General features: G+C 61.8%; 2 protein-coding genes across 4 annotated transcripts; both read left to right on the forward strand.

Moving 5' to 3' along the window:
- Nucleotides 1-1530: 1530 nt before the first annotated feature.
- On the forward strand, nucleotides 1531-9698 carry SBK3 (SH3 domain binding kinase family member 3). 3 transcript variants are annotated; one of them, XM_070387126.1, is made up of 4 exons: nucleotides 1531-1928; nucleotides 2405-2555; nucleotides 3126-3229; nucleotides 7072-9697. In XM_070387126.1, exons 1-4 carry the CDS (start codon nucleotides 1884-1886, stop codon nucleotides 7759-7761), a joined length of 990 nt encoding a protein of 329 aa, XP_070243227.1. In that variant the 5' UTR covers nucleotides 1531-1883; the 3' UTR covers nucleotides 7762-9697. The 3 variants fall into 3 exon arrangements, with proteins under 3 accessions (XP_070243227.1, XP_070243226.1, XP_070243225.1); XM_070387125.1 differs by having other exon boundaries at nucleotides 1532-1928; nucleotides 3066-3229; nucleotides 7072-9698; XM_070387124.1 differs by having other exon boundaries at nucleotides 1540-1928; nucleotides 3027-3229; nucleotides 7072-9686.
- A 673-nt stretch (nucleotides 9699-10371) lies between these two features.
- On the forward strand, nucleotides 10372-15302 carry SBK2 (SH3 domain binding kinase family member 2). The gene is made up of 4 exons (XM_070386790.1): nucleotides 10372-10453; nucleotides 11281-11547; nucleotides 13475-13677; nucleotides 14177-15302. Exons 2-4 carry the CDS (start codon nucleotides 11283-11285, stop codon nucleotides 14765-14767), a joined length of 1059 nt encoding a protein of 352 aa, XP_070242891.1. The 5' UTR covers nucleotides 10372-10453; nucleotides 11281-11282; the 3' UTR covers nucleotides 14768-15302.
- The last annotated feature ends 63 nt before the right edge of the window (nucleotides 15303-15365 follow it).

The raw sequence follows: 15365 nt of genomic DNA on the forward strand, positions 1-15365 counted from the left end.
TGCTGTTGTTCAGTGGCTCAGTCGTGTCCGACTCTTTGCGGCCCCCTGGACTGTAGCACACCAGGCTTCCCTGTGAGTCACTGTCTCCCAGAGTTTGCCCAAACTCATGTCCGTTGAGTCAGTGATGCTCTGAGGGAAACTGAAATACTAGGAAAGGCAGAGTGTTGCAGTTTCCCCAAGGCTGTGTCGACACTGACTACCGACCCCATAAAGCAGCCACAGGAGGCGTGTTTGGGGAAACTGGGGGCCGCGGAAGGCAGACTGGGTGTCAGTTCATTGTAAAGAATTACCGTTTGTGATTGAAAAAAGTTTTGCCATTGAGCTGGAAATTTTCCTTCCTTTGATGGGAGATGGAAACCTGAGGCACAGTTTGTGATGTCTGAAGCCTACTGAATCGCTTTTAGCTTTTTATGAGGGAAAATTTCCAGCAGAACCAAAACTAAAGAGTAAAGGCACATTCTTGTTCTCAGCAACACATGGGCAGCTGTGTCCCGATCCCAGCCCTCACTGGAGTCCTGATTTTCCAACACAGGAGTATTTGAAATCAAACACCAGATGGTGCCTTATTTTGCCCTAGAAGATTTCCGTGGGCTGCAATTTACTTTCAAACACACCATTGCCCCAACAGAAAAGAGAGAGAGCCAGTAGGGCCAAAAAAAAGGGAACATGCATGAAATCTGGTCAGTGGACCGCCGGGTGCGGCCTTTCCTTACTCTGATCTGTGCTCACAACTTTCCACAAACCCCGGAAAGTCAAAGACCAAAGGCGGCTCCGTCTGCCGCCAGCTCCCCTAACCCTGAGCCCTGCGCAGGCTCCCAGAGTGGACACGCGAGCTGGCTTCCGGGGACCCTTCCAAAAGCCGCGTCTTTTATTAATAGCAGGTTGTAGTAGTAGTGGAAAGCAACCAGGCTGAGTCACACAGGCCTGGCCCAGCCAGCCCATACCTCCTCCCCTCTGACCTGCTCGCCGCTCAGAACCTCAGTTTCCCACTCTGGAAACTGGGGCTAAGTCCCCGCCATTCTGGGGGTGCCGAGGAGGACCCAGTGTAAAGGCCCAAGCCGGGAGCTGGGCGCAGAGCCTTGCTGTGTCCAGGAGGGAAGCCTGCCCCCCACCAGGGTCTCCATCAGGGGCTGAGAGCTCCTGGGCCTGAGCAAGGAGGGGCTGGGGGCCTAAGTCCAGGGCTGAGGGCGACCGTGGGGGCTCTTCCATGAAGGGGCTCTGGGAGTGGGCTCCTGGCCTCTGGAGGCCACGGGGGAGGCTAGATGCACATGGCCCAGGGCCCGTGTTCCAGGTAAAGGGCACAAAGCACCCGTCTCCCCTTTGCCTGCTGCCCTCCGGCCCAGCCCTTGGGGTTCAGGCTATGTTTTGTCCCCTCTGTCCTGGGAGCAGAGCCCAGAGTCCAGGCTGGTCTAAGTTTGGACGGGGGAGGAAGGGGGGCCGCGGGGCGGGGAGGTGTGGGGGGACGGGATGTCTCTGAGCTGTCCCGGCCGGAAAAAGGGAGGGACAAAGGCAGAAACAAAGACGGCAGGGAGACAGACGGGAGGGCGCCCAGAGCAGGGGACAGACAGGGCCTCCCAAGACGGACGGACAGGCAGCCACAGTGGGGAGAGCCTGGGGACAAGAGTGGGGGGCTAGGGACCAACAGACGGGCAGGGAGACCCCAAGACCTCGGGCGCTCAGACTCGGGCTGGACCGAGCCAGGGAGGTGCAAGGAGAGGGGGCGGCTGCGCAGGGCAGGCTGCCAGCCCAGACGCAGTGGGGACACGGAAGTGGGCCTCGCAGACCAACCCCCCAGCCGTGGCTCCGCTCAGGGCTGCAGCAGGGCTTGGTGGGCGGGTGGCTTTTCGGGGAGCCCAGACCAGGCGTGCTGGCCTGACCCTGAGATGGAGCTCAGGGACCCCAAGAAGCAGGAAGATGGGGACCCGGAGGTGAGAGGCAGGAGATAACGGAGAGAGGAGGAATGGGCCGGGCTGAGGGGCAGACATGGAGAGACACACAGAGACAACAGGAGAGCAGGGAGACAGAGACATCCAAGACCCAGGGAATCCGAGGAGACGTAGCAAGACTGGGGCCCTGGGAGACATGTCCCCAGATAGAGGGGCAGGACACAGGACGAGAGGAGGATGGAGAGAGAGGCGGGCGGGGCAGGGGGCACGGGCTGGGGAGGAGGCGGCCCCAAGTGGGGCTGGGGGCTTCTGGGGGGAGCCCCAGATGACCGTGGGCAGGGCCACTGAGACAATCACCCGTGACCCAGCCAAGGCCCGAAAACAGGTGGCCTGAGGCAGGGTGAGTCACTGTGACTCACCCTCCTCGCTGGGGACAGTGACCCCGGGCCCCCGGGCCCCCCGGCTCGGCCCGATGCCCTGACTGACCCCCCACCCCCCGTCCCGTCCCTCTCCTGCAGGAGGACACAGCCACGGCCCTGCAGAGGCTCGTGGACCTGACGGCCTCCAGGGTGACCCCCGTGCGGAGTCTGCGAGCCCACTACCGCCTCATCCGGAGGCTCGGCTCCGGCTCCTACGGCCACGTGCTGCTTGCCCGGCCTCGCCAAGGGGGTGAGTGTGGCCACCGAAGGGCAGACCCCAGGATGGCCCCCTCTTAGGGAACTCATGCCCACCGCGACAGGGAGCATCCCTTCAGGGAGCTGACCAGGACTCCTCCCGATGGGGCCCTCAGAACGTCAAGAGCTCTGTGATCGCCCAAGGAACCGGAGCTCTAGCCCAGAGAGTGGGAGAGGCTTGCCTGAGGTTACACAGCGAGGCAGGATCACGACTAGGATTGCTAGTCCAGTTGCCAGGTCCCTCAGTTCACGCGAGAGGAAACGGAGGTCCAGAGAGGGTCAGGCAGTGGTGCAGGGTCACACAGCAATCTGAGACAGAGTAGAGAGAGTCCCCAGGGAAGGGGGCCTCTAACCAACCCCCCACAGATGGAGACAGGAGAGGCACGCAGAGGTCAAGCACCGTGCCCCACCCCAGGTTGGATGCTCAGGGCACCCTGACTTGCCCTCTGCCCCCGCCCCCTGGCAGGTCGGGCCGTGGCTCTGAAGCTCCTCCCTCGGGCCTCAGTCTTCAGAACCACCTTCCTGAGAGAGTTCTGTGTGGGCCGCTGTGTGTCGTCACATCCAGGCCTGCTCCAGACGCTGGCGGGACCGCTGGAGACCCCGCGACACTTCGCCTTCGCCCAGGAGTACGCACCCTGTGGGGACCTCAGCGGGATGCTGCAGGAACGGGTGAGGCGGGCAGGCGGGGGGCTTGTCCAGGTCTGATGTCGGCCCTCTCCTGGGCCTGTCCCCCACCCTGACTCCCAGAGGGAGCTCCCCACTAAGCCCCCAAGGGCGTTGCTCAGGCGCAGCCGTGGACTGTAGCCTGCCAGGCTCCTTGTTCTTGCCTGCGGGGTTTCCCAGGCAAGAACACAGAAGTGAGTGGCCATGCCCTCCTCCAGGCAACCTCCTTCTTTCTCTTTCTCAGCGCAGTTCCATGACTAACCCCAGCCCTAATCCATCCAACCATCTGAACACAAGCTAGCCTGGACGACAGGTTGGGATTGAGGTAGAGGACAGATCAGGTCTGATGAGAGGGTGGGCACAGAGGGAGAGATGGGATTTTAATGGCAGTGGGACTGGGAAAGAGTGAGGGTGGAGTTGGATGAGCTGAGCTTCGAGTTGATGACAGGCCAACTGTGAGTGTGGAGAAGACAATGTGTGCAGCTGCAGAGATGGCTGAGGATGTGTCTGTGTATACAGGGAGTTGGAGAGGGACTGTAATGGAGTTCTCTCTAGAAAGACCAGGTCTGGACTGAATCCATGACCTTCTAGGGGTACTTGAATGTGAGGTTAAGGTGGGGTCATCTTTAGGGATAGCTTCCCCGGTGGCTCAGAGAGTAAACATCTGCCTGCAATGCAGGAGACCTGGGTTCGATCCCTGGGTCAGGAAGATCCCCTGGAGAAGGGAATGGCAACCCACTCCAGTATTGTTAACCTGGAGAATCTCATGGACAGAGGAGACTGGTGGGCTACATTCCATGGGATCACAAAGAGTAGGATGTGACTAACCGACTTTAACTTTCACTTTCATCTTTAGGAATAAACTTTGGATTTCAGATAAGTTTGGGGATAAAGAGAAGGAAAAAAGGAAGCAAGGGAGATAAGGAGGGAAATAGTGGGATGATGGAAGAAAGGCTGGAGGGACAGATGGCTGGGTGGCTGGGTGGGTGGATGGGTAGATGGGTGGGTGGATGGGTGGATGGGTAGATGGGTGGGTGGATGGGTGGATGGGTGGATGGATGGATGGGTGGATGGGTGGATAGATGAGTGGATGGGTGGATGGATGGATGGGTGGATGAGTGGATGGATAGGTGGGTGGATGGATGGATAGGTGGATGAGTGGATGGATGGATGGGTGGATGAGTGGATGGGTGGATGAGTGGATGGGTGGATGAGTGGATGGGTGGATGGGTGGCTGAGTGGATGGGTGGATGGGTGGCTAGATGGATGGATGGGTGGATGGATGGATGATGGATGGATGGATAGATGGATGGATGGGTGGATGAGTGGATGGATGGATGGGTGGATGAGTGGATGGATGGATGATGGCTAGATGGATGGGTGGATGAGTGGATGGATGGATGGGTGGCTAGATGGATGGATGGGTGGATGGATGATGGATGGATGGATAGATGGATGGATGGGTGGATGAGTGGATGGATGGATGGGTGGCTAGATGGATGGTTGGGTGGATGAGTGGATGGGTGGGTGGGTGGCTAGGTGGATGGATGGGTGGATGAGTAGATGGATGGATGGATGGCTAGATGAATGGATGGGTGGATGAGTGGATGGATGGATGGATGGCTAGATGAATGGATGGGTGGGTGGGTGGCTAGATGGATGGATGGGTGGATGAGTGGATGGATGGATGGATGGCTAGATGGATGGATGGGTGGATGAGTGGATGGATGAATGGATGGATGGATAGATGGGTGGGTGGATGGATGGATGGATAGGTGGATGAGTGGATGGATGGATGGGTGGATGAGTGGATGGGTGGATGGGTGGGTGGGTGGATGGATGGGTAGATGGATGGATGGATGGGTGGATGGATGGATAGGTGGATGAGTGGATGGATGGATGGGTGGATGAGTGGATGGGTGGATGGGTGGGTGGGTGGATGGATGGGTAGATGGATGGATGGATGGGTGGATGGATGGATAGGTGGATGAATGGATGAATGGATAGGTGAATGAGTGGGTGGATGGATGGGTGGGTGGATGGGTGGATGGAGTGGGTGGATGGATGGGTTGGTGGGTGGGTGGATGGATGGATGGATGGATGGATGGATAGGTGGATGAGTGGATGGATGGATGGGTGGATGGATGGATAGGTGGATGGGTGGATGAGTGGATGGGTGGATGGGTGGGTAGATGGGTGGATGGGTGGGTGGATGGATGGGTAGGTGGATGGATGGGTGGATGGATAGGTGGATGAGTGGATGGATGGATGAGTGGCTAGATGGAAGGATGGGTGGATGAGTGGATGGATGAATGGATGGATGGATAGATGTATGGATGGGTGGATGAGTGGATGGGTGGGTGTGTGGCTAGATGGATGGATGGATGGGTGCGTGGGTGGCTAAATGAATGGATGGGTGGATGGGTGGATGGGTGGATGGGTGGGTGTGTGGCTAGATGGATGGATGGATGGGTGCGTGGGTGGCTAAATGAATGGATGGATGGGTGGGTGGATGGGTGGATGGGTGGGTGGATGGATGGGTGGGAGGGTGGGTGGGTGGATGGGTGTATGGATGGATGAATGGGTGGGTGGATGGGTGGGTGGATGGATGGATGGATGGGTGGGTGGATGGATGGATGGGTGGGTGGATGGGTGGAGGAATGGATGGGTGGGTAGATGGATGGGTGGGTAGATGAGTGGATGGATGGATGGGGTGGTGGATGGATGGATGGATGGGTGGGTGGATGGCTGGATGGCTGGTTGGGTGGATGGGTGGATGGATGGATGGATGGGTGGGTGGATGGGTGGGTGGATGGGTGGGTGGGTGGATGGGTGGAGGGATGGATGGGTGGGTAGATGGATGGGTGAGTAGATGAGTGGATGGATGGATGGGGGGGTGGATGGATGGATGGATGGGTGGGTAGATGGGTGGGTGGATGGTTGGGTGGGTGGATGGATGGGTGGGTGGGTGGATGGATGGATGGGTGGGTGGATGGGTGGGTGGGTGGATGGATGGATGGGTGGATGGGTGGGTGGATAGGTGAGTGGATGGATGATGGATGGATGGATAGATGAGTGGGTGGGTGGATGGGTGGATAGTTGGTTGGGTGGTGGATAGATGGATGGATGGGTGGGTTGCAGGGTGGATTGACAAATGAGTGGATGGATGGATGAAAGAAAGGAAAGATGGATGAATAGATGGGTGGATGAGGGGGTCGATGGATGGATGGATTGAAGGATGGAGGAATATATGGATGGATATCAGATACTAAATAACTGGACAAATTATTGAACAGCTGACTAGCTGGTGGAATGGATACTGACTGGAACCCTGTTGTGTAGACTGTTGGATAGATGACAGGTTGGGGTTAGGATGGATGGGTTGCTGTCTCACTGCCTGGCTAGCTGGATGGACAGATCTATCAATCAATTAATAAAGTAAATGCTGGGACTTTTGAACTAGGTCTGAGTTGGAGATGGGACCTCAATTAGTACAGGACTAAGATTAGTTAAGTTCATTAGTTAAGTGTGAGATTTAGGGTTTCATTGGAGATCTTTGTGGTCTGTGGAGAGAAGATAAGAAATGTAAGGAGTGGTTGTTAGTGTCAGGACAAAGTTCGATGGAAGTTACAGAGCTTCTGGTGAGATGCGGGGTCCTGGTGAGGAAAACATTTGAGGGCAGGTCTACAGGGAGAGCTGGTGGTTGAGGATGAGGGGGAGAAGGTGTTGGGAGATGTGTCAGAGACACTCCTGGTAGCCAGTGGTCCTGGCATTCAGATTCCTGAACCCCAGGAAGCAGCAAAGAGGAGGAACGGAGGGTAACCTTTGCCCTCTGCCTTTGACCCCAGGGCCTCCCAGAGTTGCTGCTGAAGCGTGTGGTGGCCCAGCTCGCAGGAGCCCTGGACTTCCTCCATGGCCGGGGGTTGGTGCACGCAGACGTGAAGCCCGACAATGTGCTGGTCTTCGACCCTGTGTGCAGTCGCGTGGCCCTGGGGGACCTGGGTCTGACCCGGCCTGAGGGCAGCCCCACCCCGGCGCCCCCAGGGCCCCTGCCCTCCGCACCCCCCGAGCTCTGCGTCCTGCTGCCCCCCGACACCCTGCCCCTGAGGCCCGCCCTGGACTCCTGGGGGCTCGGTGTGCTTCTCTTCTGTGCGGCCACCGCCTGCTTCCCCTGGGACGTGGCGCTGGCCCCTGACCCCGAGTTCGAGGTCTTTGCGGGGTGGATGACCGCCAGGCCCCAGCCACCCCGGCCGCCACCCCCCTGGGACCAGTTTGCGCCCCCGGCTCTGGCCCTGTTCCAGGGGCTCCTGGATCTGGATCCTGAGACCAGGAGCCCCCCGCTGGTCGTCCTGGACTTCCTGGGAGATGACTGGGGGTTAAAGGGGAACAAAGAGAGAGCTGGGGGCTTGGGGAGCATGTCCAGCGAGGGCGGGGAGGAGGAGAAGGAGGAGGAGGGCGGAGCAAGCCTAGAAGAGTGGTCAGAGGAGGAGGACGGTGACAGCGGGGGAAGGACAGGCACAGATGCGGGAGAGCCCTGACCAGGTGACCGGGACAGGTGGCTGGAGCCCGGGCCAGAGGCCCCGCCCCCAGAGGCCCCGTCCCCAGCCACCACGGCCACCTGCGCGGAGAGACCGCTGCGCCCTGGGAGAACGGAGAGCGCCCTGCGCCTTTCACAACCGAAGGCTGAGCTCAGACGCACGACTCCCCTCCCAGCTGACGACCCGGGGGTCTGGAGCCCCCGGCCCCTCCTCCCTCAGACCCGGGGGTCCAGGCCCCACCCCTCCCCTCTCAGAGCTGGGATCCAGGCCCCCGGCCCCTCCTACCTCCTCAGGCCCGGGGATCCAGGCCCTCGACCTCTCCCAGCTCAGACCCGGGAGTCCAGGCCCCGCCCCTCCTACCTCCTCAGGCCCGGGGGTCCGGCCCCGGCCTCTCCTCCTCAGACCCGGGGGTCCAGGCCCCGCCCCTCCCCCCTCAGCCCCGGGGGTCTAGGCCCCACGCCTCCCGCCTCAGGCCCGCCCCTCCCCTCTCAGACCCGGGGGTCCAAGCCCCCAGCCCCTGCCCCCTCAGACCCGGGGGTCCAGGCCCCCAGCCTCTCCTCCTCAGACCCAGGGTCCAGGCCCCCAGCCTCTCCTCCTCAGACCCGGGGGTGCAGGCCCCCAGCCCCTCCCCCCCTCAAGGACCCTCCCTCACCCTTCTGTCCTGTCTTCCTGAAAGGAAGTGCCATGTCTCCCGCATATGCGTTTCTGCCCCGTGGGGATGTGTTCCGTGTCTGTGGACCTCTGAGCAGTCACTCCTCTCCTCTAAGATCTTAGTGGACGCCCGCTGACCACGGCTTTCCAGATTCAATACCGTGGAACCCTCACCTGCCATCTCGTCCACTTTCCTGGGCCCTGGGTGACATTATAGGAGTCACTCACCCTTTCTGGACCTAAATCGACACACATGCACACACAGGCACACATGCACACATGTCCACAGATGCACAAATGCACACACGTGCACACGTGTGCATGCACCCACAAATACCTGCACACATGTGGGCATGTGAGCACATAATGCACACACATGCACACACACATACACACTCTTTCTCCTGCCTACAGACGTTTGCACGCCCAGCATTCTTCTCCGAGAATGCCTCCTTTCCAACTCCAGGCCTCCAGGAAGCAGAGCCCCCTGGGGGCTGCTCCCACTCGTTTGGAGCCCGTATCACAGTGACCTGTGCCCCCCACTTCACATCTCCCCTCTCAGGCCGTCCAGATGCACCTGGTCATTCTCACCTGTGCATCCTTTCGGGCTCTCCTCCTGTCCAGAGAGTCTCCTGGGTCAGCTCCCAGAGAGCATGCGGTCCCGTCCACACCAAGGGCCACAACTGGTCTGCAGGGACCTCTGCCAGACCCCATGCGCCCCCTGCAGCCCAGCACACAGACCCGCAGGGCAGGGGCTGCATGGACCCAAGGCAGCATCCCCTGCACCCAGCACAGTCACGGCTGCTGGAAGCCTGACCCGCAGGCTTCCACATACAAGGGCTGTCTGGGACTGAACCCTGTGACAGATAAGGGCTGCTGTGGACCTGAGACAAGTCTGCCATTTGACTGACAGTTCCTATCTTCCTTTGGACAAATGGACGTGTGGTTGGTGAGGACTCACCTGGCGGGAAGCTGGGGGAGGGGACGTGGGAGCTCAAAGCAGCTGTCCTGTGCATCCAGAAATGATTCTGGGATATGGGACTTCCCTGGAGGTTCAGAGGTCTGCCTCCCAGCGCAGGAGGTGCAAGTTCAATCCCTGGTTGGGAAGCTAAGATTATACACGCCTCAGGGCCAAAAAACCAACACGTAAAACAGAAGCACAATGGTGACAAATTCAATAAAGACTTAAAAACAATAAAAATGATTTTGAAATCAAAAGCTTACTTAAAAAGAAGCAAGTGAGTTGGCATCGGTCATCTCGCTCTAAACCTGGGCGGGGCTGTGTGGCCCCCCAGGCCCCCTACCTCAGTCCTAGGGGTCCCTGCCTGCGCCCCCACCTTGCAGTCTGAAGACTTGAGCTGGGGACGCCCCTCCGCCCGTCCCTCCCCCAAGGCCCTCCCGCCCAGTTGCTGCACCACCTGCTCCCCTTCGCCCGAGTCTGAGGTCATTCCTCACTGCATCGTTCTGGAATCCTGTTGTGTCATCCTTTCCCCAGCAGACCCCAGTGCCTCCTCCCCCGGACTCCCCTTACCAAAAACACTTGCGTCTGACCCGTCATGGGGCACTGTCGGGCAGCCAGGGGTGGTCAAGGCGGGGCAGGCTGGATGAACGATTTCATTCTATACAGGGGCCTGGAGTCCCACGTCTGAGGGAGGAGGAGCTGGGGGTCTGAACCCCCAGGCCTGAGGGGGGAGGGGTTGGGGGCTGGACCCCTGCGTCTGAGGAGGAGTGGCCGGGGTCTGGACTCTGGCTCTGCGGAGGGTGTGGGGTCTGGACCCTGGCTCTGGGGAGGAGGCAGAGTCCCTGGGTTGGGACAGTCTGGCCGCAGCCAGTTCTGGGCCACAACGCATGGTGTCGCTCTCCCCATAGTGAGTCCAGGGGTGAGGCCGGGGGCGGGGCTCCGACCCCCTAGGTGGGGGCGGGTCCTGCTGCGGGCAGGCCTCTGCTGGCATGGGCTCTGAGTGCTGGGCACTGACCACAGCGGGCAGCCGAAGGGTCAGGCGAGCCTGGGAGAAGCTGAGGTCTTCAGGTTGGAGCCCAGGTCAGGAGGAGGCAGGGGTCAAACAGCCCAAGGTGGGCAGTGCCTGAGAGAGAAGCCAGGCAGGTGGTCGGAGCGCTGGGTCCTTCGGGGATCAGCAGCTCATTACGGACACTGAGACTGCAGAGTGCTTGAGCGTGGGGGACACAGAGTCTGGGGTGGGGGGCCCCCAAGATATGTGAGTTGTGTCAAGTCTCAGGAGAGGGGTCAGCTGGGGGCCTGGACCCCCGGGGCTGAGGGAGGGGGAGCTGGGGGCCTGGACCCCTGGGTCTGAGAGAAGAGGAGGGGCTGGGGCTGTGAGTACTGGACCGCAGACCACCCCAGGGCTGTACAGCCCATCCCAAGAGCTCGGTTCCCCCAGGACCCCAGCGTGCCCAGGCCTGGAGCGTGCAGCCCGCCCCCTGCAGCCCCTGGGGGCTGAGCACCTGTTTGCTCTTAGGAGACGGAGGCTCCTCATCCACCCCCAGGGCCCAAGTCTGTTTGCTTTGGAAACAGTGGGGGGGGGTGTCTCGAGTCCTCTGGTTCATCTTTCACCCTCAGGCCATCAGGTGGCGCAGGGCGGTGGGGGCAGGGCGGGCACGTCGGGGCCTCAGACTTGACCTCACCCCACCCAGCACCGGGTCTGCTGCCCCAGAGACGCCCCTGGCAAGGAGGGAAACCGAGTCACAAGGGCCTGAACCAGTGACCCACCACCCTCCTCCTTGGACCAGGGGGTCGTGACCCCAGCCCCTCCTCCCTCAGGCCCAGGACTCCAAGCCCCCAGGCCCTCCCCGCCCTTGGCCCTGGTCTGGCAGGACTGAGTCCGGGCGCCCTCTCCTCTGCCCTTGCAGGGATGCCGGGGAAAGCATCACACACGGAACACATGGAGGCCGCGCATGGAGAGCACACGGAGAGCCGGGCAGAGGAGGAGGGGCTGGGGGGCCTCACAGCGGAGGAGCTGCGGCAGGGCCAGGAGGCTGCCCGGGCGCTGGAGGCCCGGATGGCGCTGAGCGCCCAGAGCCTGGTCCGGGCCGAGGCGGACGAGCTGTACGAGCACGTGCGTGCCCTGGGCCGGGGCCGCTTCGGCCGTGTCTGGCTGGTCACCCACCGGCAGGAAGGTACCGGGGTCTGAAGGCAGGGCACAGGGACAGGGGGTCTGCAACGCCAGCCCAGTCCCACCTACGCCCTTTCCAGGCTGTGTGTTTTCGGTAATGGCCTGGCCCTCTCTGAACCTCAGCCTCCTCCTCTAACACAGGGGTGATGATCCCTTCTCTGAGAGAACTGAGAATCCCGGAGGAGATGTCAGGGGCTCTGGTTGCCGGGGACGATGGGGAGGAAGACGGAGCTGCCCCCACCGCTGCTCCCGGTGGCCCTCACACGGGCCAGCTCAGTAGTCACTGTGGGGGCGATGAGAGACTCACTGTCTGCTGGGCACTCAGCGAGGCCAGCACAGGGCGGGTGTGCAGGACACGGGCCCCGGCCCCAGACTGCTGGTCAGCATCCAAGGAGACTGCAGGGCTCAGCCCTGACCAAGGATTGGGGACAGCTGGGCCCCCAGGGAAAAACCTGCACCAGCCCTGCCTCCAAGGACACCCCTGCACGACAGGGTGTGTCCGTTCCCTGCAGTTGTCAGCTGATAAGAAAGGGCCGCAGACTGGGGGGACCACAGTTCAGCAGGGCGGGCTTCTCCGAGGCTTCCCTCCTCCGCTTGCAGACAGCCAAGCTTCTCCCCGCGTCCTCACGCCTGCCTGCGTGTCTTCGTCCAGGCTTCCTCTTCTCGGAAGGACAGCAGTCGCACTGGAACTGGGGATCACCCCCAGTGATCTCACTTTATCTCTTTCACGACCGTACCTCCGGGGCACTCCCTGGCGGTCCACGGCTCAGGGCTCCACGCTTTCACTGCCGAGGGCCACAGTTCACTCCCTGGTCGGGGGCACTAAGACCCCACAAGCCGTGCAGCCAAAACAAAAACAAAAGTGCCGTCACCAGATACAGTCACGTTCTGTGAAAATGGGCATAAGGACTACTTTAAGGTGTGAATTTTGCGGGAGGCAGTGAGGAGAGATGCTGGTCAGCTCATAAGAGAGAGAGATGCAGAGAGATACAGACCGGGGTCATCACAGAACTCTGGGGACACGAGCGATAATTGGAACCACGGGCTCCGTGAGGGGGCCTCGCCCACCTGGAGGCCAGCTCGATGCCTTCCCTGGGTGGTGCTGAGGCATGAAGGTGTACCTGCCCCCAGAGGGTAGAACCAGTCCTCGACATGGGAGGCGGCTGACAGCTGGCAGGAATTCAGGGCGCTGCTGACACACGAAGGGGCTGCACTCAGGTATCTCAGGCAAGGAGGTGACCCTCCCCCACCACACCCGGCCTCTCTGCGACCCCGTGGACTGCCGCCCTACATGCTCCTCTGTCCATGGGATTCTCCAGGCCAGAATACGGGACAGGGCTGCCATTTGTTCCTTCAGGGGTCTTCCCCACCTGGGGATCAAACCCTGTCCTGCATCGCAGGCGGATTCTTTATCACTAGTGCCACCTGGGAAGCATTAAATGCTGTTACCACTGGGCTTCCCTGGTAGCTCAGCTGGTAAAGAATCCACCTGTAATGCATGAGACGTGGGTTCGATCCTGGGTGGGGAAGATTCCCCTGGAGGAGGAAATGGCAACCCCCTTCAGTATTCTTTTTTTTAATTATTATTTCTTTATTTATTTGACTGCACTGGGTCTGAGCTGCAGCACGTGGAATCTAGTTCCTGAGCAGAGACCTAAGGCAGGCCCTCTGCACCGGGAGAGTGGAGTCTTCGCCACTGGACCAGGGAAGTCCCACTCCAGTGTTCTTGCCTGGAGAATCCCGTGGACAGAGGAGCCTGGCGGGCTACAGTCTACGGGGTCGCAACGAGTCGGACAGGAATGAGCGACTAAGCACACACAGCAATTTCCGCACCACCAGCGGGGTTTGGGTGGCCAGGCTGCTTTAGGGTGGGTGGGCAGGGGCGGGGCAGAGGAGGGGGCGGCCCGGGCTCACGTCGACCCCGCCCCCAGGCACGGTGCTGGCCCTGAAGCAGCTCCCCAAGGCTTCCACCACGCTGCGCGGCTTCCTCTACGAGTTCTGCGTGGGCCTCTCCCTGGGCTCGCATGCGGCCATCGTGGCGGCCTGCGGCGTCGGCCTGGAGTCGGCCGACTCCTACAGCTTCCTGACTGAGCCCGTGCTGCACGGCGACCTCATCGCCTACATCCGTCCCAAGGTGGGTCGGCCCCGGAGCTTGGAGCTGGGGGGGGCGGGGAGGGGGTGGTGGGCCTGGAGCGGACACCCTGCTCAGCCTGGGCCTCAGGAGTCACACTCAGGGCAGCCTGAGCGCGTCACCCTGCAGGGGCCCCACCGCGCCCGCAGGTCTGGTGGGATGGACGCGCCCCTCCGAGTCTACGGCTGTCACAGAGGCAACGCCGAGCCTACCTCACAGGCTCACCCTGGGCCCACGGGCTCACCCCAGGCCTCATCAGGGCCCCCCATGGGGCTCAGCCCAGGCCCCCCCACCACGGGCTCACCCCAGGCCCCTCCCACGGGGCTCACCCCAGGCCTCATCGGGGCCAACTAGGCCTCTGTCTCCCTGGGTCTGCTTCCAGGGGCTGAGGACAAGCTCCAAGGCCAGCCCTTGTTGGTGGGCTGGGGAGCTGGGACCCCGAAGCTTGTCCCCGGGGCTGAGGACAAGCCCTGGGCCCAGCCCCTGACGCCCGTTCCCGCAGGTGGGCCTCCCGCAGGCAGCTGCCCAGCGCTGCGCGACCCAGCTGGCCTCGGCCCTGGAGCACGTCCACTCTCTTGGCCTGGTATACCGGGACCTCAAGCCCGAGAACGTGCTGGTTTGCGACCCCGATTGCCGGCGGGTCAAGCTGGCGGACTTTGGCCACACGCGGCCGCGGGGGACCCTGCTGCGCCTGGCCGGGGCCCCCATCCCCTACACGGCCCCCGAGCTCTGCGCGCCCCCGCCCCTCCCCGAGGGGCTGCCCATCCAACCCGCCCTGGATGCCTGGGCGCTGGGCGTCCTGCTCTTCTGCCTTCTCACCGGCTACTTCCCCTGGGACCAGCCCCTGGCGGAGGCCGACCCCTTCTACGAGGACTTCGTCGTCTGGCAGGCCTCTGGCCAGCCCGACCACCGGCCTCGGCCCTGGTTCGGCCTGACGCCCACCGCTGACACCCTGCTGTTGGGGCTGCTGGAGCCCCAGCCGCGGAGGAGGAGCCCCGTGAGCTCCGTCCGGGGCTTCCTGGGGCGGCCCTGGAGGCAGCGGGAGGGGGAGGCTGAGGAGGTGTACCCGGGGGAGGACGAAGACTCAGGGTGAGGAGGGTGGGGCGGGGGTGCTCCGGACAGGCCCGGCCGCCCCCGCCGCCCCCTCGGCTTTCGGGACGGCTCTTGGCTGCTCTGCCGTCTGTCCGCCTCTGTCTGGGATCGTCCGCTTCCCACCTGTCTGCCGCCTCGGTCCGGGGGTCTCTGAGCGAGCACCGTGGCCGTCCGCACCCGTCCACCTTCCCGGGCCGCGGCACCCACGGCTCCCTTTGCCTAGCTGCTCTTGGTTCACGCTCCCCTGCCACAAATCAGCCAGGCCGCCCCTGCTCCCCCTTCTCGCAGGCCTCCCCTCCGGTGGAGCCCAAGCAGCAGGGGCCATCGTGGGCGTGCAGGCGGCCCATCCCTTCGGTTTTGCCCGGCTCTCCTGAGCACACCTGTCGTCCTGCCCGAGTCTCTCCTCTCCTGAGCGCCCTCCACTCCCCACCTCACCCCCTCTGCCCCTTCTCCCACCAGCTGGGTCTGCGCCCTCTTGGTAACGCGTTTTGTCTTTCTCACCTCAGCTACTCTCTGCAAATAAAGTCCTTCTGGTACTTAGGTATCTGTGATGCTGTTGGTCTGTCAGCCTGGGACAGAGAAGGCCAGCGCGCGTGTGT

Source organism: Bos mutus, chromosome 18, assembly GCF_027580195.1.
Source record: "Bos mutus isolate GX-2022 chromosome 18, NWIPB_WYAK_1.1, whole genome shotgun sequence".
NCBI lineage: Eukaryota > Metazoa > Chordata > Mammalia > Artiodactyla > Bovidae > Bos > Bos mutus.